Here is a 22909-nt window from a genome sequence, read left to right as displayed (position 1 = left end):
CCAGAGAGCTTCGGCTATTGGGCGGTATAAAAATGTAATAAATAAATAAAAATAAATAAATAAAAATCCCCGCCAGCGCCGCCGCCGCCGCCCTCGGAAAGGCCCTTTGCACTTGCTCAGAGACACTCACTAGCCATTTCCGAGCCTCAGAGCGCCGCCTGCTGCGCCGGAAATCTCCGCGGCTCGTCCCCTCCCAGGGCCGAGAGCGGAGGGACCCAGCCCCCCTCCCGCAGGGGGAGCTCGGAGAAGCACCCGAGCAGCCCAGCAGAGACAGCCCCACTTCCTCAGGGCCCTGTCCTCGAGAAGGTGTGGGCACGGCCACTCCGGGGGTGGTGGGGGTGGATTTTGCAGGGCTCTGAAAGGGGGGGGGCAGAGGCGGAGATTGTCGTCTTCCAGCCACGAGGAAGGGGGCAGCGCAGCTCTCCCCCTCTCCCCCTCCCCCCGCTCTTTCTTTCTTCCTCCTTCCTTCCTTCCTGGCTCGCTCCGCCCCGCAGCTGAGGCCGGCCCTCCTCCTCCGCCTGCTGCTGCCGCTGCCCCCCACCCCCGCGCCGGCGCCTTCCTCGCTCTCTCCCCATCACTCCTCCCTCCTGGTCGCCCCCCCCCCCGGATCTCCCCTCAGCCCGGAATTGCTCCCCGACCCCATCCCCGGGCCTTCCTCCCTCTCTCCGTTCCCCCCCTCCCCGCCCTTCCTTCCTGAGCCACCGTGTCCGTCCGAGGCTGCAGCCCGCTCCCCTCCGATGCTGGGGTCCCACTGCCCCCCTCCGCAGCACCTCTCGAATCGACCCCCAGATTCATCCCTCCCACCTCTGATCGATCCCCTGCCAGCGCCCCACCACCACCACACACACACACGGCCCCCCTGGAGCTCCCCTTCGCAGCCATGGAGTCCCAATGCGACTACTTCATGTACTTTCCGGCGGTGCCCTTCCCGGGCCGGGAGGTGCTGCTGGGGGAGCCGGGCCGGTACCGGGCCCTCCCGCGGAGGAACCACCTTTACCTAGGCGAGACGGTCCGCTTCCTGCTGGTGCTGCGCTGCCGCTCCGGAGGTGCAGGGGGGTCCCGTCCCCCATGGGGAGAGCTGGCGGGCTCCCTCTCCGCCCTGGCCAGCGTCAGCCCTGGGGGCAGCCCAGCCGGGGACGATGAGGGGGCGGCGCCCCTGGGGGCGGACACAGAGGAAGACCTGGGAGAAAGGGAGGCCTCTACCGCAGGCGGCGGGAGCCTCTTCCGGGACTGCCGGGCCCTGCTGACCCATGGACACGGACCTCCAGCGAGACCTGCCGCAGGGGTAAGGCCGGACCCCGGGGGGGGGGGGCGCAGGGCTGGGAGGGGTGGGACGGAGCAGAGGCCCTGATGCAGAGCCAGAGCGGGCCCCTGACACTTCCCCGCCCTCCGTGCCTGCAGGTGCCCATCGAAGAGCCCATCGTCTCCACCGACGAGGTGATCTTCCCCCTCACCATTTCCTTGGACAAATTGCCCCCCAGCACCCTTAAAGCCAAGGTAAGCCTCAGGCAGCATCAGTTCCTCCCCCCCCCCCCGGCATGGGCTGAGTGGGCCGCCAGCTGTAGACCCCCGCCCCGGGATGGGATCTTTCTCCGCATGGCTGACCTCTCCTTCCTCAGATTGTGGTGACAGTGTGGAAGCGAGATCAAGAGAAAGCAGAGGTGCGGGAACGGGGCTACCTTAGCATCCTGCAGGATCGAGCCCCTTCCCAGACCTTCCGGGAGGAGCAGGGGGCCTTCAAGGCACAAGGTGAGCACCTGGCAGCTGCCCTGGGCCACATCCTCACTCCCTTCCATACTCAAGGTGGAGGGCCCCCAGGTCCTGCGCATGGGCTGCCTTCTCAGCTCCCTCTGACCTTTGACCCCACAGTGAGCACCATACTGACCGTGCTGCCTCCGCCGGAGCTGAAGTGCCAGCAGCTCAACGTCTCAGGGAAATACTTGACGGTACTGAAAGGTGTGTGGTGGGCGGGCAGGTGGGGAGAAGAGGGAGGGGCTTGTCTTTGGCCTCTTCAGCGTTCCAAGGGAGCCAACTTGTGTGTAGGGGCGAGGTCTGAGGGGCCCAAGGATGGCACATATGTGCAGAGTAGTTGGGGCAGGGCCTCTCTGTCTTCTGGGGACCTGCCACTCCCTGTCCCTCCCTTCCTGGAGGTAGCTGTGCGCAATCACACACCCTGCCCAATAAGGTGTGAGAGCATTCATACGCATGGGCCACATCCTGTGCCAGCTGAAATTGGGGTGTGTGTGCTTGCCTGCCACTGGAGGGCAGTTGGGGAGGGTGCAGGGCCACCTGGGGGCGTCTGGCAGGCAGCCTCTTGGCCTTCCTGAGCTGCCGCCTTGCCCCCCCACCCCCTCACCCCTGTCTTTGCACGTGCTCCTTCCCTAGTTTTGAATGCAGCCTCCCAGGAGGAGCTGTCCGTGTGGGACGTGCGGATCCTTCCCAATTTTAATGCCAGTTATCTTCCCATGATGCCTGATGGGTCCGTCTTGCTAGTTGACGATGTCTGGTAAGGAAAGTGTGTGCGGTGGGTGATGAGGAGTGGCGAAGGGGTGGCGCTCTTGCAGCCAGTGGGCCGACTCGCCAGTCCTTGGGGCCTGGGAAGACCTTCTGTTGTTCTCCAAACAGGCCAATGCCAGTCTTTCAGAGCAGCACCCAACAGTTCCCCGTCCCCCTTGCCCTGTTCTCTCCAAGCCCAGCTGTGCTGAGGAGGGATTCCAGTGGGGGATTTTGCTGTTTCCGTGGCATATTAGTTAGGAGGATGTATCCCTTGTTTCTCTGAAGGAGTCCATTGCACAACTCTGGCTGTAGCTGCTACTGCTGTACCCCCAGCAAACATTGGCTGCAGAGTCCGTGGTGCACCGGGTGGGCGGGCATGGGGGGGGGAATTCCTCCCCTCAATGACAGTGTGGCACTGGCTGCAGCAGGAGATCGGTGCGCCCCACATTGCTCTAGGGGCAGAGGAAGGCCTGTATGGGTAGTGCCCCGCCCTGCAGGCCTTCCATGGTGGTGGCATGAAGTGTGCTCTCTCTCTCTCATAAGTGAGGGGGGGATGGGGGTAGGAAGGACCAGCGATGCCCATCAGGAGACCTTGGGCTGGGCTGGGCTGGGCATGGATTCCTGGTGTTGGCTGCCCTGGGCAGGGGGAGGGAGTGAAAGCAGGGCATCGGGGATAAATGGGGACGGCGTCTGCACATGCTGGGGGGGGAGGCCTTTCTCCAGGATTCACCCATCTTATCTCCCCTCCCAGCCACCAGTCAGGCGAAGTATCCATGGCCTCATTCTGCCGTGTTTCCTCTGCAACCTCGACTTGCCCGTGCTCCCTCCGTGCTCTCGAGGAGCAGAACTTTCTCTTCCAGTTGCAGGCGCCGGAGCAGCCCCCTGACAGCACCAAGGAGGTGAGGGTCACGAGGACCTTGCTGCCATGCCGAGGGGGAGCACTCTTGCTCCACGAGCCACGCGGAGGGGAGAGGCTGCAGCGGTCTGGGCAAGGAGCCACGGGTGGCCTCTTGACAGCCCTGCAGGGGGGGCAGAGTGACTAGGCAAGGCGCTACGGGAGGCGGTGCCCAGCTCCGCGTGCTTCTCAATTCCTCTTGCCTGCCAACCACAGGGCCTGGAGGTTCCTCTCATCGCAGTGGTGCAGTGGTCGACCCACAAGCTGCCCTTCACCACCAGCATCTACACACATTACAGGTGAGACATCACCCTGCTCTTGGCTGCCCCAGCACCTCCCACGAGGCCTGTTTGGCAGCTGCTCTTCAGTCCACAGTAAGATGGTTGGGGAGCAGTGCAAATCCCTCCCCTCCACCAGGGAAATGCAGACAACACATCACACGAAGAGCCATGCGGGGGGGTGGGGGCAGGCTGTCATTGAAAAGCCAAGTCGGGCAAATGGGCCACCAGTGCCTGCAAAACACAACACACATGGTTTTCTGTGGGTGTTATCTTGGCTGAAGGTGTCAGACGGTGGCGGACCTCAAAAGGGCAAATGCAGTTCAACGTAAATGATGCAGGTCTGGGCAAAAAACACCTAATTTCACATATACGTTGATAGTGGCAACTGACTGGCCAGGAAAGGGATCTTGGGGTCATGGTGGATCGCTTAATGGAAACAGGGACCCACTGTGCACCTGCTGTGAAAAAGGCACTGTCTGTGTTAAGCATAATTAACAACTTTAATTGATCCAGGGGCTGGAGCAGTTCCTGTAAGGGGAAAGGTTGCAACATCTGGGACTTCTTTACTTTGGAAAAAAGGCAAGTAAGGGGAGACCTGATAGAGGTGTGGAGAATGTGGAGATATGTTTTCCTTCCTCTCCCGTAATACTAGAATCCATTGGAGTCATTATCCCATGAAGCTGAATGGTGGGAGAGCCAAGACAGAGAAAAGGCAGGACTTCTTCACAGAGCAGTAACTATGGAATTCGCTACCACTAGACATAGTGATGGCCGTTAATTTGGATGGTTTTAAAAGGGGACTAGACAAATTTCTGGAAAACTGTCAATGGCTACTTGTCCCAATGGCTACATGCTATTCTGGCATCAGAGGCAGAATGCCTCTTAGGACCACCTGCTGGAGAACATGAGCGGGGAGGGTGTTGTCGTGCTTCAGTCCAGCTTTTGGGCATCCCCTTTGTGGGAAAGAGGGAGCTGCCTCTGAGCGGCCTCTTGTGTTCTTATCCTTGCAAGTTCCACTGCAAAGGGCTAAAATGGGTGCCCAGTGGTTCCTGTGGAGAATCTGAACCGCAACGGAACTGCGGTCTAGCTGTGGTGCTGGAGGCTGGAGCTGATGACGCAGGACTGCTTTGCCAGCCCTGCCACTGGAGGGGCCCAGCAAGGATCTCAAGGCACCTGCCCTGCCCCATAATTGTCCCATTGGCCTTCATGGTCCACCTTTTGCACACACACAAACCATCTTTTGGCTGAGTGAAGCAACATTTTCCAGGCGTAACTGAGGCTGTTCCTGCTGCTTCAGCAGAGAGACGTCCAGGAGTGAGAGGCCACATCTCAGCGACGGATGGGAGCTTTGTGCCTGCACATGCTCTCAGCTTGGCTTGTGTGGGCATCTCCCCACCCCCCACCCTGCTACCCAGCACATGGGCAGAGCTGCAAACTGCAGAGGTGGAAAGTATCTCGGGGCACACTGGATTAATGCAGTCCTCAGTTGAAGCCTTGAAAAATAGGTTTTTCTCTGCTGCTGGTGGAACTTCTGAACAATCCAGATGAGAGGAAGCGTTGTATCTGCAGCTGCCCCCCAGAAGGAGCCAGTTGTACACAATCTGCACTCCAGTGTGACTGGTGTGGCAAAGACCACTGGCCCCACTGCAAGGGGCATGACCCCACCCCGCTTCATTGTGACGGGCTTCTCTCTGACGACTGCTTAAATCTTGCATTGCTATTAAAGATCCAGGCGTTGGCCCCTGCTGCAGTGATGAAACGGAGCTCAGCAGAACTGTTAGAGAAGAACGGCTCTGTGTGTTCCTTCCAGTATCAGAGGCACTACGGCCTATGTACGCCAGTCTGGGGAACATGGGCCGGGGGGGGGGGGGGGAATGCACTCGTGTCCTGCTTGTGGGTTTCCCCTTGTCAACAGTTTGTTCCAGTAAAAATGTGGCTACGCTTCATGGGGCGCTGGGGGGGGGGGGGCAGTGAGTGAGGGTACATTTATTTTACTAAAGGAGCTTTCAGGGTTGGATTAGTTACTCCGCCCCTCCCCAGTTCCTCCAGCTCCCTGCCATGGGCAATAGGAGGAATCCTAGAATCATAGCATTGGAAGGGGCCTCTAAGGCCATCGTGTCCACAAACCCTGCTCCCTGCAGGGCTTTGCCTTAAAGCATGCCTGAGGGATGGCTGTCCAGCTGCCTCTTGAAGGCCTCCAGTGTGGGAATGAAGGCCATCGGATCCTCTCCCTGATTCCTTGGGTTGTGTGCTGCCCTTCCACTTCCGTTCACAGAGTCATCAAAGAAAGTAGGGGAATCCTGCCTGCTGGAGACACTCTGTCCTCTCCCTCTTCCCACATCTCTCTTGCTCTTGCGCAGGCTGCCAAGCATCCGCCTGGCCCGTCCCCGGTTTGTGATGACAGCAGAGTGCGAGTCGCCCGTGGCCCTGCACCGCCGCTTCACCGTCACCTACACCCTCATCAACAACCTGCAGGACTTCCTGGCTGTGCGCTTGGTGTGGACGCCTGAAAGTGCTGCTGCTGGTGAGCAGCCCAGCGTGGTGGTGGGGAGCTGTACTGGCACCGGGGGGGGGGGAGGAGTCCATCACTCTCTGCCCTACAAGATGGGGTGTATGAGCATAAGGAGGAGCACCACAAGAAAATTCCAGTTTATCTGCAGCCACTGGGCACGCTGGCGAGAAATGAAAGCTCCCTTTGGTGGAAGAGGGGCAACTTTTGTTGCTAGAGGACGAGGGAGGGGGAGCCTGCAAGGGGTTAGCGGCTGTTCCAACCATGCTTCCTTGGAGCGCGGGGGGGAGGGCTTTTTGTCTGGCGCCAGGTGGGCGGGGCATGCCGCCTTCTTCCGAGTACCGACGACCTGCCTCTGGACCCCCTGCAGGCAAGAAGCTGTCCTCTGAGGAGCGGCGTGCCATTCAGGCCACCCAGGATGCCATTGTCTGCCACACACCCCTGAACAACCTGGGGTTCTCCCGCAAGGGCAGCGCCCGCACGTTCCGTGTCACATTCCAGGCTCTGCGCGCCGGCTTGTATGAGGTAACACCCCCATGCCCAGATACCCACAACCTTTTGGGCTCTGGGACCGCTGTGCTCTGACTCTGGCTTCCTGCCTGGGGCACAAATGCCATCTCAGGCAGCAAGTCGGCGCCTGCCATGCTGAAGGCTGAAGAGGGGCCTCTGGGCCAGAGCTAGGCCCCTCGCCAACCTTCTGTGTCCCACCCGCACTCCAGCTCTCTCAGCACATGAAGCTGAAGTTGCAGTTCACGGCGAGCGTCTCCAACCCACCCCCAGAGGCCCGGCCCATCTCTCGCAAGAGCAGCCCCAGCAGCCCTGCCGTCCGAGAGTTGGTGGAGCGGCACCAGGCCAGCCTAGGCCGATCCCAGAGCTTCTCCCATCAGCAGCCGGCACGGGGGCACCTCATGAGGTAGGGGGTTGTGGGGGGGGCAAGGGCCTTCCTCTGCCTCTTGGGGAGAGGGGAACAGTGGAGGAGCTGGGCGGAACCGGCAGTTGGGTTCGCATCTGCGTAACAATCGCAGGTGTGGGAGGGCTGGATTGCCCCCCTCCCCTGAGATGTCTCTCTTTCTCTTTGTTCCTTCGCAACAGGTCAGGTAGCGTTATGGAGCGCCGGGCCATCACTCCCCCTGTGGGCTCTCCGGTGGGCCGCCCCCTTTACCTGCCCCCTGACAAAGCAGCTCTTTCCCTTGACAAAATTGCCAAACGGGAGTGCAAAGTGCTGGTGATTGCCCCTGTCACGTGACCGGGAGGAAATCTCACCCCCTTTCCCCATCCCCACAATGGAGGTGCTGCGCATCCTCCCGGGAAAGGGAAGTATCCCTTCCCCTGGCATTATTTCCACCCCTCATGGAATGCCCCTTTGCTGCTGACCCCATCACCCCTCCAGGCCACCATGCGCTCCAAACAGGGTCACTCTTCTGCTGCACACAAGGGCACTACTGAACCTGGCAGGGGGCCTGCCCCCTCCCTTCCCTTACAAGAGGGGCTCAACGCTGTGCCCCCAGCAGTGCCATCCTCCACTTCCACTGCAGCCCCTGTGCCTGTCTGTCCCTCCCTCCCTCCCTCTTTCCTTTGGGTTTGGAACAGAAAGGAAGAAGCTCCTTGCCCCCCCCTTTAGCAGCGGGAAGGGGGTGGGTCTCCCCCTCTTTGCTCCCCCCCTCCCCATTGTCTCAAGGCACAAAGAGCAACTTCTGCTGCTGCTACAGCTTGGAGGCTTTGAATGCTGGACTACTGTGCTGCCCCCTGCTGGAAGAGAAGCACCTTCACTGCCGCTGGAGGTCCTGGGCGGATTTCACTTCACACTGGATTGTGCCACTTCGTATGACTGGGAAGGGAATTGGATTCCTGCCCCCCGGGCTGGGCACACAGCCGCCCCGCTGGAAGCTGTGCCATCAATGCAGGGGTGAGCAGGGCAAGTCTCTGGCCGGCCACTTCGCTAACCCACCCCAGTTGCACTTTATCTACTTTTTGTTATTTATATTTTTTTATTTGCCTCCAACAAGCTCCAACTGTTTGTGTGAATGTATGTTTGTGAATAAACTGTGCTGGCTGGAACAGTTGTGAAGCCTTTGCTGGTGGCTGTGGTAGCTGAGGGGTCGCATTGAGGCTGGACATTGCAGGGGGCTGGCGGTCAGGTAACAGACCCACCAGCCCAATCTCTTTTATCTTTACCTGCCTGCTCCACACGGAAGGGGGCTGGGTTTGTTGGCTTTTCATACCTTTTGCCCAAAGTACACATGCTGTTTTTTCACTCCAGAGCAAGCACAGGGGTCCTAATCTGGATTGAGACCCCGGAATGAGGTGGGGGGAGATTTACCCTCCCTACTGCAGAGCCACTTCAGATCAAGGGCTCACGCCTGCAATATGCTTTGCCAAATGGCGATCGGTCTGTTCACTGGCCGCATGAATTGCCCGTGCCCAGGAGCCCCACTGGAGAGCACAGCCTCTGTGCTTAGTCTAGAATGGGAAAGGGGGTGAGGGGGCTGGGGAAAGGCCTGGCTCGTTTTGCCTTTGAAGGAAGGTGGGCTGATCCCCTGCTTGCGCCCTTGGGTGAGGGGCTTCTCTAGCACCCAGGATGCTGAAGAGGGCGGCGGCAACCGGAAGGCTGTTACTGAGGGACCGAATGTGACGCGTGTGCTGTGTGGGGCCACCAGAGAGCATCATGCTGCCATAAGGGCGGAAGCGGCAAGAGCTCCAGGCCCGCCTTGGTCCCAATCGGACCAATTGCCCTGCTGCCCTTGGAACGAAGACCAGGCAGCCTCCAACAGAAAGTGGGTCAGGGCACGAGCCCTCAGAAATGGCAGGGCTGTATCTTTGGGCAGGGAGAGCAAGAAGCCCTTGTCATCCCACCCACGGTTAGAGCACCTTTTAAGGTGACTTGTACTCCACCCACATCCTGGCAAGGGAAGTCCGTTCCGGCCTTAGAGAAAACTACTTCTTCAGGCCGGGGGGCAGAGCATTAAACCTCATTCCTTCTGAGAGTCAAGTCCATTTCAGAGAAGCATCGGGCTTGGGGGGGGAGGGGCACAGGGAGCATGTAGTCCAGTGGTGGGTGGGGCAAAAGGCAAGGGGCCAAGCAGACCAGCAGCTCTTAGCTTAAAAGATAATCCTGCCGGGGGGGGGGGGGGGGAGCAAGCCAAAGCCAGGAAATCACCAAATGATCCAAACCCCCTTCAGTGGGGGGGGGGGGGCTTCAGGAGGACACCAGCAGGCATTTGGATCCCAGGCAGGATGGGTTTGTCCAGGCCCAGAGGTCCTCCCCCCCACCCCACCCCAGCTCTGTGACAGGCATCAAAGCTCCCTTTCCTGATGAAGAGAAAGCCAGACTGAACTTTCTACAGCACAAGTTTCAGGGCTTTCTCTGTAACCATGAAGTTAAAAGCAAGCTGAGGTGCCTAGGCAATGGGGGGTGGGGTGTCAGGGTAGGAGAAGAACCTGGACCTCCTCAGACAGGGAGAGCCCAGGCATTTTGTGAAGTTGCTTGCTGGCTGTTCGTTTAACAATCTTTTTTTAAAAAAAGGTTTTTATTTCATGTGATCCAGCTCTGTCAGAGCCCCAGTTTTAAGTACTAAACCCCCATTTTGTGAAGGGCCCTTAACAATACATGCAGCATCCCCAGTGAGTCATCCAACCCGCACTCACGTACATATAATCACACAAAGCGGTGAGCCGTGCACACAACAGGAAGGGGCGCACGGCCCTCTGTCCCCCAACCCTCCAAGTTCTAGTAGTAGCGGTAAGAGCAGCAGCCATCGTGGCATCGGAGGGCTCAGACAATCACCGGCTCCCGGACACTGTTCTGCCTCTTCACCACAAACAGCTTCTGGCCAGAGACGGTCACGAGGAAGGAGTGTTCCCCAAACACCACTGGGGGGGGGGGGGAGAGAGAGGAAGAGGAAGCGCACGGCTGGAGGGATGTCTGTTCATTCCATTTGCCTCCCAGCCATCCCTCCACTTCACTCTCACATCACACTGTGCAGCAGGAGAGACTGTGGGCCTGAGATGGATGTCAGCAGAGGTGCACCAAGCGCGACCCCCCACCACACACACACACGCATGCGCTGAGTGGGCATTTCGGTAGATGGGCAGGGAAGGGACCAGCCCCAGAGGTGGAGCCCGCCCTTTTTTAGATTCCATCCCATCCGCTGTGGGGCAAAGGAGGGCAGCCCTCAAGGGACCACGCCAAGGGAAGAGCAGATCGGGGCGCAGGGATGGCCGGCTCTGCTTTCCCCTCCATCCCAAGGTTCGCTCCCCCAAAGGCTCCTGAACCCGCTGCTTCTGGGGGCTCAAGAGGCCTTCGAGCAGAGCCCCCACCTCCCTTCACTTCCTTCAGTCTTTCAGGAACACCGCAGGAGCTGCTCCCAAGGGGTCCGCCCCGCCCCGCCCCCACCGGCCCGGATTACGGTGGGGCAGGGAAAAGGGAGCCCATGGGGCGGGTCACAAGGCAGCGCTCCCTCCGCGACGCCTCGCCCGCCGGAAGCCCACGAACAGCGGCCTGGCTGCTTGCCCGCCCCTGCCGCCCGTGTGGGGCTGTGCCGCGTCCTCACCTGACATGCGGCGGAAGGGCACCTCGGGGGAGCGGGGCACGCGGAAGGCACAGGCCGTGCTCACCAGCTCCGAGATCACCCCCGCGGTGCGCTCGTCGTTCTCCAGGTCGCCGGCCGACTGCACGGGGAGGGGAGGGAGGGAGAGAGAAGGCAGGGAGGGGGTCAGCCGCAGCCCCCCCCCCGCACGCACGCGCACCCTACCCCCCCCCGCCTCCATCCCGGCAGGGCCAGGGCGCTCAGAAGCCCCGCAGCGAGTCTCTCGCGGCGCCCCTCCTCCTCCTCCTCCTCCTCCTCCTCCTCCTCCTCCCACCCCCACCCCACCCCCGGTCCCGGCACTCACCGCCAGCACCGCCCCGTCGCAGATGACCAGGTAGCCCGTCTGGTCCGGGACGCGCTCCAGGCCCTGCGTCAGCGCCGTCGTCTGGGGGGGGGGAGAGAGAGAGAGTCAGGAGGGAGGGAGAGAAGGAGCCGGAAAGCCAGGCAGAGGGGCGGCCACGTCCCAACCACCACCCGCGCGCGGGGGGGCTCCTTCCGCGGCCCCCGCGAGGACCCACCATGTCTGGGGAGAGGTGGGTTCCCTGCCAGTTGCCAGTCAACGGGTAGGCACGTCACGTGAGCCAGGTCAGCTGAGGCCAGGACTTCCGGCGAAAACGGGAAGCCGCTCTAGACTTCCCCTGCCGCCCCTCTATGGCGAAAGCCCTCTCGTACAGCGGCCTGTGGGAGGTGGCTTTCGCATCATGCCGGAAGTTCAACCCTCCAGGCCCTTCGCCGCCTCAGGGCCAATCAGTCGCTGCAAGTCCTCATTCTAAGCTCCCATTGGGCTGCGGTCCTTGCGGAGGCGGGGCGTTAGCTTTTTCCCGGGCGGGAGCCTACGAGGGTCATTCCGCGTTGGACGGGTTGACCACGGCGCGCCTCCCTGCGGTGCAATGACTCTTCACCCCGCACGACTCGAGCGCGGTATTAATACGACCAGGCAAGGAAGGGCGCGAGGCATAGAGATAGTACAAGTGTAGGGGCGCTTCCGTCGCCGCCACGCAGGACTTCCTCCGGGTACATCTTTCCCCTCTGCAGGGGCGGAAGAGGCAGCTGCCCATCGGAGGACGGACGGACGGGCGGGCGGACACCAAGGGCGTATTTACGTGGACTCCGATTGGGCAGAGCTCCTCCGCCTCGCCCGCCCGCTTCTTCCGTTCTCCCCCTCCCCCCCACGCCATAAGGAGAAGCAGGGCGGGTGGGGTTAGAATGTGGCCGGATTACACGACAGCCCTGCAGTGTAGGCCATGCCTAATGGTGCGTGTTAGGGACGCGGCCGAGTGCAGCGGGAGCGGATCGCAACCAGCCTGCAGTGCAGGACACCGGAATGGGACGGGGCCCAGCCTCCCACTGCACATCCCTGTCAGGATAGGGCCTGGCCCCTCCTCCTGGCTGGCCACTGTGAACAGAATGCTGGACTAGATGGGCCCTGAGTCTGGTCCAAGATCAGGGCTCCTCTGATGTCCTAAAGAGATCTTTGGGTCGTGGTGGATAGCTTGGTGAAAACAGACCCAGTGCATAGATGCTGTGAACAGATGTGGGGTGCTCAGCCTGTTCTGGATGGGGTCGTACTCCCCCCCCCCCCCGAAGGAGCAGGTTCGTAGCTTGGGGGTTCTCCTAGAACCATCTCTGTCCCTTGATGCCCAGGTGGCCTCGGTGGCACGGAGTGCCTTCTACCAGCTTCGGTTGGTGGCCCAGCTACGCCCCTGTCTGGACAGGGATAACCTAGCTTCAGTCGTCCATACTCTGGTGACCTCCAAATTAGATTACTGCAATGCCCTCTACGTGGGGCTGCCTTTGAAGACGGTTCAGAAGCTGCAGGTTGTGCAAAATGCGGTGTCCAGATTGATATCAGGAACCAGAAGGTTCGAACATATAACACCGATTCTGGCCCACTTGCATTGGCTGCCTATATGTTTCCAAGCCTAATTCAAGGTGCTGGTTTTAACCTATAAAGCCTTACACGGCTTGAGACCACAATACCTGACAGAACGCCTGTCCTGACATGAACCTACCCACTCACTGCGCTCTACATCTAAGGTCCTCCTCCGAGTGCCTACTCCTAGGGAAGCTCAGATGATGGCAACAAGGGAGAGGGCCTTTTCAGTGGTGGCCCCTCAATCATGGAATGATCTCCCTGATGAGGCTCACCTGGCGCCAACATGTTATCTTTTTGGCACCAGGTCAACACTTTTCTCCCAGGCATTTAATAGCATATGCTAAGTTTGTTTTTTAATGGACCCCAGAACTGTTGTTGTTTAAATGGATACTGTTGTTTTATACTGTTTTTATATTTTTATAGTTTTAAATTTTGTATACTTTTAATGTTCACTGTTTTTAACTTTTGTAAACTGCCCAGAGAGCTTCGGCTATGGGGCGGTATATAAATTTAATAAATAATAATAAAAAGGCAAATTCCATGGAAGGCATAATTAGGAAAGAAATAGAAAATAAAACTCCCAAGATCATACTGCCCTTGTATAAATCTATAGTGTGGAGCTGGTCTCAAGCTCAGCCCAATCTTTCCCCTCCCCACTCAGCAACAGCACCCCACCCCACCCCACCCCACCCCCACTATCCTTCCCTTCCATCTCTGCTGCTTTTCAGGCACAGTCCAGAGGCTCCAGTGTTAGGGCAAAGAAGGAGGTTGAAGGTCAGCCATGGGAAAGGAAGGAGAAAGCCGGGGGGGGGGGGGCTGCCTCCACTCCCAACAATGAGACCCCTTCACAAAGCCTGTTAAAACAGAGGAGGTCAGCGTAGGGAGGGGGCAGAGAGGGACTGGGGGGGGTCACTATGCAGGGCTCCTGTGGCTTGTCTCCCTCTTCCCTGTAAATGTGTTTCTTGGTTACCGACCAAGAGCTCCAACACACCAGCGATTTATCACACGTTCACCATGCCTGGTATGCGGTTTTGCAGCTTGGTACTCACATGACATCCCTGCCCTGTGCTCGTCTCGCCTCTTCCCCTCCATGTTTTGTTTCTTTTTGGAGTGGGGGAAGTCTAGATTATTTCCCCCCAAGCAACTTTAATGTGCCCTTAAGCCGCCATGTAGTGCTGCCCCTTTGCTTTTTTTCCTTTGTTGGGGGCATGTGTTCTGAATGAAGTCTTGCTGACAAAAGGGGAGGGCGGGGCAGTTCTTCTCTGCCAGCACTCCATGTGGAATGCTGGAATGAATGGACTTTTTACTGCTCCTTGCCTGCAGCTCCCTCATTTTTAAAGCTAAAGAGATAAAACTTGGGACCTTGAGAGCTCTTAAGTAGGGCTTTAGGCATGCCAAGTTTGAGTCAGATCAGTTCATTCCTTGATTTTTTAGGAATTTTTAAATCCCCCCCCTTAAAAACCTTTTCCTGATAGTCCGCCAGTGCAGAAGTCCACCTGTTTGCAATTGTGAAGGGTCTAGTTTCCTTTACTTTCATCATGCAAAGCTGTGCATCTCCAGTTCATAAAATAGAGATCTTCTGGTTCCCTTACTCAAGAGTAAATCCCATTGATTTCAACTGCATTTACATCCATGTCATACTAAAATCCCATGCATGCTTACCTTTGAACAGAGAGTGACTTACTTCTGAGTGAACATATATAGAACTGACCTTTCATAGTGTGGTCACTCAGAAGCTTTTTTTTTTTAAGGTCTAAAACAACAAACTGGAAAGAAGTGCTCTGCAACCCTATACTTACTTCTGAGGTTTTACTTCTGTTTACTCAGAAGTAAATCTCCCTGTGTTCAATGGGATTTACTCAAAGGTAAGCACGCATGGGATTTTAGTATGACTTGAACGTAAATGCAGACTTGACTTAAAAGTGGGGGCTGCATGAGCCTAGGTTTCCTTTTTCCATACTCCTTTTGACATTCTTCTGAATCCACAAGATTGAAATTGTTTCTAGTTCCCTTGTCTTTTGAGCAATTCCAAGTAGGAGCGGATCATAGAATCATAGAATAGCAGAGTTGGAAGGGGCCTACAAGGCCATCGAGTCCAACCCCCTGCTCAATGCAGGAATCCACCCTAAAGCATCCCTGACAGATGCTTGTCCAGCTGCCTCTTGAAGGCCTCTAGTGTGGGAGAGCCCACAACCTCCCTAGGTAACTGATTCCACTGTCGCACTACTCTAACAGGAAGTTTTTCCTGATGTCCAGCTGGAATCTGGCTTCCTTTAACTTGAGCCCGTTATTCCGTGTCCTGCACTCTGGGAGGATCGAGAAGAGATCTTGGCCCTCCTCTGTGTGACAACCTTTCAAGTATTTGAAGAGCGCTATCATGTCTCCCCTCAATCTTCTCTTCTCCAGGCTAAACATGCCCAGTTCTTTCAGTCTCTCTTCATAGGGCTTTGTTTCCAGACCCCTGATCATCCTGGTTGCCCTCCTCTGAACCCCCTCCAGCTTGTCTGCGTCCTTCTTGAAGTGTGGAGCCCAGAACTGGACACAATACTCTAGATGAAGCCTAACCACGGCCGAATAGAGAGGAACCAGTACCTCCCGTGATTTGGAAGCTATACTTCTATTAATGCAGCCCAAAATAGCATTTGCCTTTCTTGCAGCCATATTGCACTGTTGGCTCATATTCAGCTTGCGATCTACAACAATTCCAAGATCTTTCTCGTTTGTAGTATTGCTGAGCTAAGTGTCCCCCATCTTGTAACTGTGCATTTGGTTTCTATTCCCTAAATGTAGAACTTGGCATTTATCCCTATTAAATTTAATTCTGTTGTTTTCAGCCCAGCACTCCAGCCTATCAAGATCACTTTGAAGTTTGTTTCTGTCTTCCAGGGTATTAGCTATTCCACCCAATTTTGTGTCATCTGCAAATTTGATCAGCGTTCCCTGCACCTCCTCGTCCAAATCATTCATAAAAACGTTGAAGAGCACTGGGCCCAGGACTGAGCCCTGCGGCACCCCACTCGTTGCCTCTCCCCAGTTTGAGAAGGTTCCATTGATAAGTACTCTTTGAGTCCAATTCTGTAGCCAACTGTGGATCCACCTAATAGTTGTTCCATCTAGCCCACTTTTAGCTAGTTTGTTAATCAGAATGTCATGTGGTACTTTATCAAAAGCTTTGCTGAAGTCAAGATATACGACATCCACTGCATTCCCACAGTCCACAAGGGAGGTTATCCTATCAAAAAATGAGATCAAATTAGTCTGACAGGATTTGTTCCTGACAAATCCATGTTGGCTTCTAGTAATCACTGCATTGATTTCAAGGTGTTTACAGATTGACTTCTTTATAATCTGCTCCAGAATTTCCCAGGGATGGATGTCAGACTGACTGGTCTGTAGTTCCCAGGTTCCTCCTTTTTGCCCTTTTTGAAGATAGGGACAACGTTAGCCCTCTTCCAGTTGTCCGGCACCTCACCCCTCTTCCATGATTTTGCAAAGATAATAGACAAAGGTTCTGAGAGTTCTTCTGCTAGCTCCTTCATTACTCTAGGATGCAGTTCACCGGGCCCTGGAGATTTAAACTCATTCAAGAAAATTAGGTGTTCTTTGACCATTTGTTTATCAATCCCAAACTGCAATCCTGCCCCCTCAACTTCTGCTTCACTTTTCCCAGGGGGGTCATAGACCCGCTTTTGGGAGAAGACCGAGGCAAAGTAGGAATTGAGCACTTCAGCCTTTTCTTTGTCGTCTGTTATCAATTTGCCATCCTCATTAAGCAGTTGAACCACCATTTCTTTCCTCTGTCTTTTACTACTCACGTATCTGAAGAAAGCCTTTTTATTGCTTTTAGCATCCCTCGCTAATCTCAGCTCATTCACAGCTTTAGCCTTCCTGACGCCATTTCGGCACTTCTGCGCCACTTGTCTGTACTCTTCTTTTGTAGCCTGGCCTTCCTTCCACTTCCTATATGTATCCCTTTTTGTTTTCAGTTCATCAATAAGCTTTTTGTGGAGCCACATTGGTTTCCTCTGTTGTCTTCTATCTTTTCTCCTTGTTGGAATTGTTTGTAACTGTGCCTTTAAAATTTCATTTTTTAAATACTCCCACCCATCCTGCACTCCTTTTCTCATTAGGCTCCCTTGCCACGGGACCTTACTTATTGTTCTGAGTTTATTAAAATCAGCTTTCCTAAAATCCAGAGTACATGTATGGCTATGCTCGACTTTTGTCTCCTTCAAAATCAAGAATTCAAGTATGACATGGTCACTTTCTCCCAGAGTTCCGTAACTGCCACTTTATCCACTAAGTCATCCCTATTGGTCAATAACAAGTCAAGGATTGCCGATCCTCTAGTTCCTTCCACCACTTTCTGTAGGAGAAATTATCACCCATACATGTCAGGAATTTCTTGGAAGGGCCGCTTTTGGCAGTAATGGTCTCCCAACAGATATCAGGGTAATTGAAGTTCCCCATCACTACTACATCACACTTCCTTGAAACACTGGCAATTTGTTTCTCAAAAGTTTCGTCCTCGTCTTCTCCTTGATTGGGTGGTCGGTAGTAGACTCCGATTATCATATTCTTTTTATTCCTAGCCCCATTTATTTTAATCCAGACGCTCTCGACGGGGCTCCCAGTCTCATCCGCCTGTATTTCTGTGCAGGCGGATGTTGATCTGTGCCCCAACCCAGGCATTGGGCTACCTCTGCATCCCCGTGACCAGAAGTTTTTCCCCTTCAAGATGCACCAGGATTCTCTCCAGTCAAAAGAGTTGTTTTGACACCACACACTTCCCCACACTAACAGTGATGGCATGAGGAGAAGGTTAACGTGCACCTAATATTAAACTATATGCATCCCTGTAGTAACCTATGGCTGCGAGAGCTGGATCATAAGGAAGGCTGAGCGAAGGAAGATAGATGCTTTTGAACTGTGGTGTTGGAGGAAAATTCTGAGAGTGCCTTGGACTGCAAGAAGATCAAACCAGTCCATACTCCAGGAAATAAAGCCAGACTGCTCACTTGAGGGAATGATACTAAAGGCAAAACTGAAGTACTTTCACCACATAATGAGAAGACAGGACACCCTGGAGAAGAGGCTGATGCTAGGGAAAGCGGAAGGCAAAAGGAAGAAGGGCCGACCAAGGGCAAGATGGATGGATGATATTCTGGAGATGACGGACTTGACCTTGGGGCAGCTAGGGGTGGTGACGGCCGACAGAAAGCTCTGGTGTGGGCTGGTCCATGAAGTCACGAAGAGTCGGAAATGACTGAATGAATAAACAACAATAAAAATACAAAGTAATGGGGCTTGCAGAAGGGATCCCCTGTCTGCCCTGTCCCCTTTCCCTTCATTTTTAGGGTGTTCTGCTGGCACCGATTCATCCCCAGCCACCCATTAGAAATGAGCACCATGAGAGTGGTGAGAGTGAGGCAGCCCCCAGCCCAAAGGTGTGGTGGTGGGTGGGGCATGTCTTCAGCCAGATTCTCTCTCGCTCTGTGCCTGATCCTCTCTTGCTCTATGCCTGGACTCTGCACTCAAACCACATGACAAGAGTGATATTGGCAGGGTGGGGGCACAGTAATCTTTGCTATCAATAGGTCTGTGGGACATTCCCCCAATAAGGTGGGAATAGCTCCCAGCTGTGGCAAGCTGATCTGGGGGTGGGCAAGGAGTTGCAGCAGTGGCTGCAGCTTGTCCATGGGTCAGAGGTGGTAATTGGCGAACAGCGTAACCTCAGGGGTATTTCCACATTTCTACTTTTTGTAGAGCAGGATCAAAGAGGAGAAGAGATGGTTCCCAGTAGAGCACAGCTAAGCTTGCCTGGTCTCCCACAGCTCAGCTCCCAGGTTGCAGGGGGGGATGGCACCTGAAAGACACGTTGCACACACACCAATCCCTGGGAACAGGATTTCTCCTTCCCCTGGCGGAGAGGAAGACAGCAGCTGCCGGGAGCTTGGGACAGTCAAGGTTCCTTCCCCTTCTGCCACTTCCCCTTGTTCTCTCTACTCAAACACACACAGAGAATTCAGTTTGAGAAGTGGGGAGGCGGAGGGGAGAGGGAAAGAGAAGACATGGCAACACCTCAGGCACTGGCACCTGCTGGAGAAGGGCAGAGGGTGGGGCTGAAGCAGGGCGCCAGAGGTCTTGCAGGGTTTGCCTTGGCGGGGGGGCTCACCCCAAGACAGCAAAGGAAGGGAAACAATGTACAGCAACATCAGCTTTATTAAGAAAAAGGCCCAGCAACAACCAAAGAGCCTAGCTCTCCCACCCCCCCAGCACTCCAAGAGCTGCTATGGGCCCCCACGATAGCCATGCCCACCATAGGGCAGGATGGCATCAAACACGAATATGCCTGTGAGGATGCAGAGAGCAATGAGCAGGGCCACGGCCAAGGCCACGTAGACTGCCGTGGTGATGCCAAAGGCAAAGAGGAAGAGGGTTTGCTGGCAGAAGCTGGGGTGGCCCCGGGCCTTGTAGTCGGGTGGGTAGATGGGGTAGACCCACACATTTCCTGTTGGGGGGGCAGGAAGAGGAGGAGAGATTAGAAGGGGGCACACAAGCATACACACACAGGAAGGTGCCTTGCACCAAGCCAAGCCCTTGACCCATCGAGGTGAGTCTTCTGGCAGCGGTGACAGCAGCAGCAATGGCTTCCCAGGGGCTCAGGCAGCCAGGCGGGGGGCACCTGGAGATGCAGCTGGGGGTCCAACCTGGGCCCTTCTGCATGCAGACCACTGGAGTTACCGGCCCTGCTGGCTTGGCACTCCTGCCTGCCTGCACCTAAGCCAAGCCCTGAAAAGAAAAGCCCAAACCTGATTGAACATGCTCCCGTATGTCACAAACATTGTTTGTTTGTTACATGTCTACACTAGTCAAAGTACTCTGGAGCGGTTCACACAAATTAACCATATAGTCACGGTGAAGAGCAACTCTGTGCTTCAGGCGTCAGCAAAAACTATTGTCACCTCATGTCGAGGTCCGGGAAGTCCGTCCATCCAAAACACTTCAGGACTTTCAGGAAAAAGTCAAGCTGAAGAGCCTGGGTTAACATGTGACATGAATAACGGTTGACCCTGCATGTTTGTTGCATTAATGTGTGCCCTCCCATCTGTACGCCGCTCTGAGATCTTAATAATCTAGGGAGGGATATAAATGTTTTAAATAAAATAAATTTAAATAAAATAAGTTCATCAATCTCCCAGATGGCTGGGGGGGGGGGGGGGGTGGAGCGAAGGAGAGGAAATAGCCAGTCCTGTCTGGGAGGCCTCTACAGCCCAGCCTCAATGTGGAAACACCAGTCTGGCCCAGAAGGAATGCGGGGGTGGGGAGAGGCCGGCATGAACAGTACGTCCCAGAGAAAGTGTGGACAAGACAGCAATAAGCTGAAGAGGGTTCTCCCCCCACCCCCCCGGCTTCCACCACACAGTCCTTTCAAGCAGCAGGACACCCGCACACACTGCAAACAGTGGGATCAACATGGTTTGGAGGGCTTCTGTTTTGGAGTTGGTGTTTACTTGAGGTTCCAGGCAAGCCTAGAGAGAGGAGGCGAGAGGGAGCCTAGGCTGGGCCACCCCCTTCTGGAGCAGAGCAGGCCAGGCCAGGCCAGCGGAGGAGAGCGGGCCAAAGCAACGGGAGGCCGGCCAGCGGGCACAGGGGAGCACAGCAGGGGCGGAAGGGCGCCACTCACCCGCAATGAACCAGGCACAGAGGAAGAGGAGGCAGGTAGCCCGGCCGCGGCGGGTCCAGGCGCTGGTCTGGTCAGTGCCATCACCACAGGGGACACAGCTGAGAAGGAGCAGCAGGATCACGACAACACCCAGGACAACCAAGTAGATGGGCAGGAGCGGTTGCCGGGGGCACTGGCCAAGATAGACTGCTCCTGAGGGCGGAGGGGCAGCAGAGCAGTCTCAGCCCTTGCGTGTGGGTTCCTGGAGCCCCCTCTCCCTGTTGCACCCCCCCCGCCACTGCCCTGTCTGGCCAATCCCTCCCCCCACCCCCCACTGACCCAGCAACAAGGGCAGCCCACCAGCCTTTCTTGTGGCTGCAGAGGAGGAGCCCAGCAAGCACCACGCCCCCAGCAGATGGGCAAAATCAAGACAGCTCTCACCAATTATGGCACAGATCCAGTGTAGGCGCCTATGGGGACCCTCGCCCAAGGCTAGAGAGGAGGCCATGGGCTCTCCCACCCTAGAGGCCTTCAAGAGGCAGCTGGACAGCCATCAGTCAGGGGTGCTTTAAGGTGGGTTTCTGCATTGTGCGGGGGGGGGGGGAGGGTTGGACTCGATGGCCTTAGAGGCCCCTTCCAACACTCCTATTCTGTGACTCTATAATGTGTGGAACAGCCGAGGAGCCACTGAGGCAGAGACAGGCTCCAACAGACGTCCTTCCAGAGAGCAGCAAACAACCTGATTCCAGGACAGGCTGGTCCAGAGCACGGCCCTCTCTGGAGCAAGCTCGAGCCAACGCAACAGTTGTGGCCCAGAAGCGGGTGCCCCAAAGCTGCAGCCCAGCCCCATCAGAGGAACAGGATGCCTCCAAGAGCCGCGGAGCTCCGGCCAAATGGCAGACTGAGCTGAGCCGGGCTCACTGGGCCGGAACTCCGCAGAAGCCGCAGGGCACTTCCAGGGAGGCTTTGAACCTCCCGCAACATGGGGGGGGGAATCTATACATGCCCGCCGATGCCCACCTCCCTTCCACCTTTCCCCTTAGTGCAGAAAACCCTTGAAGGACTAGCGGCAGAGCCAGGCGCCTTCACTCGTGCAGAAGCGCCCCTTGCTTGCACCAAGACAGCGGCAGGAGCCCCACCCATGGAGAGTCACCCGGCCGCCCCATCCCCGGGGCTGGCCGGCTGGCAACTTTGCCACTCACCAATAGTGATTCCAGCGATGGGCAGCGCCGCAAACAAGAGCTTCACCAGAACTACAAGAGAAGACAGAGTTGTGTGGGGATCATTCCGGGTTGGGTGGGTCGGTGCATGGGAGCAAAAGGATGGGGGAGGGAGGGGGAGGGGAGGTGCTCACCCATCAGGAGAGAGTGTCCGGAGGAGGAGGACTCTTCGGCGGCCAGCAAGAGGGGTGCGCTGGCTGACGGCTGTTCCTCCGACATGGTCGCTGGAGGTGGCAGAAGAAAGGAGGGGGGCGAAACATCAGCACTATCGGGGGACTTTGCCTCTCCCCCACCTTAAGTAGGCTTTGCCTCTTAATGGCCAAATGAGCTCAGGTGCAAACCACCTCCCTCAGCTGCTCCGGAGGAAGAGATCATTTAACCACCACCACCATGCAGTGCTTTGCAGGACCAGGGCCCTAAATTCTGGCCAGGAGCGAGGGAAGGCGAAGCGCGGAGGCAATATGGCTGCAAGAAAGGCAAATGCTATTTTGGGCTGCATTAATAGAAGTATAGTTTCCAAATCACGTGAGGTCCTGGTTCCTCTCTATTCGGCCCTGGTTAGGCCTCATCTAGAGTATTGTGTCCAATTCTGGGCTCCATAATTCAAGAAGGATGCAGACAAGCTGGAGGGGGTTCAGAGGAGGGCAACCAGGATGATCAGGGGTCTGGAAACAAAGCCCTTTGAAGAGAGACTGAAAGAATTGGGCATGTTTAGCCTGGAGAAGAGAAGATTGAGGGGAGACATGATAGCGCTCTTCAAATACTTAAAAGGTTGTCACCCAGAGGAGGGCCAGGATCTCTTCTCGATCCTCCCAGAGTGCAGGACATGGAATAACGGGCTCAAGTTACAGGAAGCCAGATTCCAGCTGGACATCAGGAAAAACTTCCTGACTGTTAGAGCAGTACGACAATGGAACCAGTGACCTAGGGAGGTTGTGGGCTCTCCCACACTAGAGGCCTTCAAGAGGCAGCTGGACAAGCATCTGTCAGGGATGCTTTAGGGTGGATTCCTGCATTGAGCAGGGGGTTGGACTCGATGGCCTTGTAGGCCCCCTTCCAACTCTGCTATTCTATGATTCTGTGGTCCAGCATTCTGCACACACAGTGGCTGACCAGCTGTTGACCATAGACCCACAAGCAGCCTGGCCCAACTCACTGGCTGACTTTGGCCTAGCCTATCAGCCTGGCCTACCTCACCAGGTTGTTGTGGCAATAACTTGGAAAGGAGGAGCATGTAAGCCACCTTGGATTCTTTGCCAAAGGAAAAAAGGCAGGATATAAATGCAGTAAAACAAAAGGAAAAAAATCAGCCACCTGATGTAACAAAGGCTCCAGCTGCACTTGGGTGAGGAAGGGGCAGATCCTTTCCTGGCACAGAGG

The 22909-nt window shown here is 56.1% G+C and overlaps 2 protein-coding genes across 4 annotated transcripts; one reads left to right on the top strand and one right to left on the bottom strand.

Annotated features, from left to right (window-relative positions):
• Positions 1-752: 752 nt before the first annotated feature.
• On the top strand, positions 753-8241 carry TRAPPC14 (trafficking protein particle complex subunit 14). Of its 2 annotated transcripts, XM_063137684.1 has the most exons (11): positions 753-1285; positions 1402-1497; positions 1620-1749; positions 1870-1956; positions 2386-2506; positions 3248-3395; positions 3608-3690; positions 6033-6196; positions 6552-6706; positions 6901-7094; positions 7274-8241. In XM_063137684.1, the coding sequence occupies exons 1-11, from the start codon at positions 881-883 to the stop codon at positions 7425-7427; spliced, it is 1737 nt and encodes a 578-aa protein (XP_062993754.1). In that variant the 5' UTR covers positions 753-880; the 3' UTR covers positions 7428-8241. The 2 variants fall into 2 exon arrangements, with proteins under 2 accessions (XP_062993754.1, XP_062993755.1); XM_063137685.1 differs by lacking the exons at positions 753-1285; positions 1402-1497 and having other exon boundaries at positions 1733-1749; positions 1870-1946.
• Positions 8242-9689: 1448 nt separating this feature from the next.
• Positions 9690-11628, bottom strand: LAMTOR4 (late endosomal/lysosomal adaptor, MAPK and MTOR activator 4). 2 transcript variants are annotated; one of them, XM_063137424.1, is made up of 4 exons: positions 11605-11628; positions 11072-11152; positions 10732-10849; positions 9690-10051 (listed from the first exon to the last, which is right to left on the bottom strand). In XM_063137424.1, the coding sequence occupies exons 1-4, from the start codon at positions 11611-11613 to the stop codon at positions 9954-9956; spliced, it is 306 nt and encodes a 101-aa protein (XP_062993494.1). In that variant the 5' UTR covers positions 11614-11628; the 3' UTR covers positions 9690-9953. The 2 variants fall into 2 exon arrangements, with proteins under 2 accessions (XP_062993494.1, XP_062993495.1); XM_063137425.1 differs by lacking the exon at positions 11605-11628 and adding an exon at positions 11286-11391.
• Between the last annotated feature and the right edge of the window lie 11281 nt (positions 11629-22909).

This window comes from Elgaria multicarinata, chromosome 11 (assembly GCF_023053635.1).
Source record: "Elgaria multicarinata webbii isolate HBS135686 ecotype San Diego chromosome 11, rElgMul1.1.pri, whole genome shotgun sequence".
NCBI lineage: Eukaryota > Metazoa > Chordata > Lepidosauria > Squamata > Anguidae > Elgaria > Elgaria multicarinata.
The sequence above is the reverse complement of the archived record's forward strand: the minus strand, read 5'-3'. Positions and strand labels throughout refer to the sequence as shown.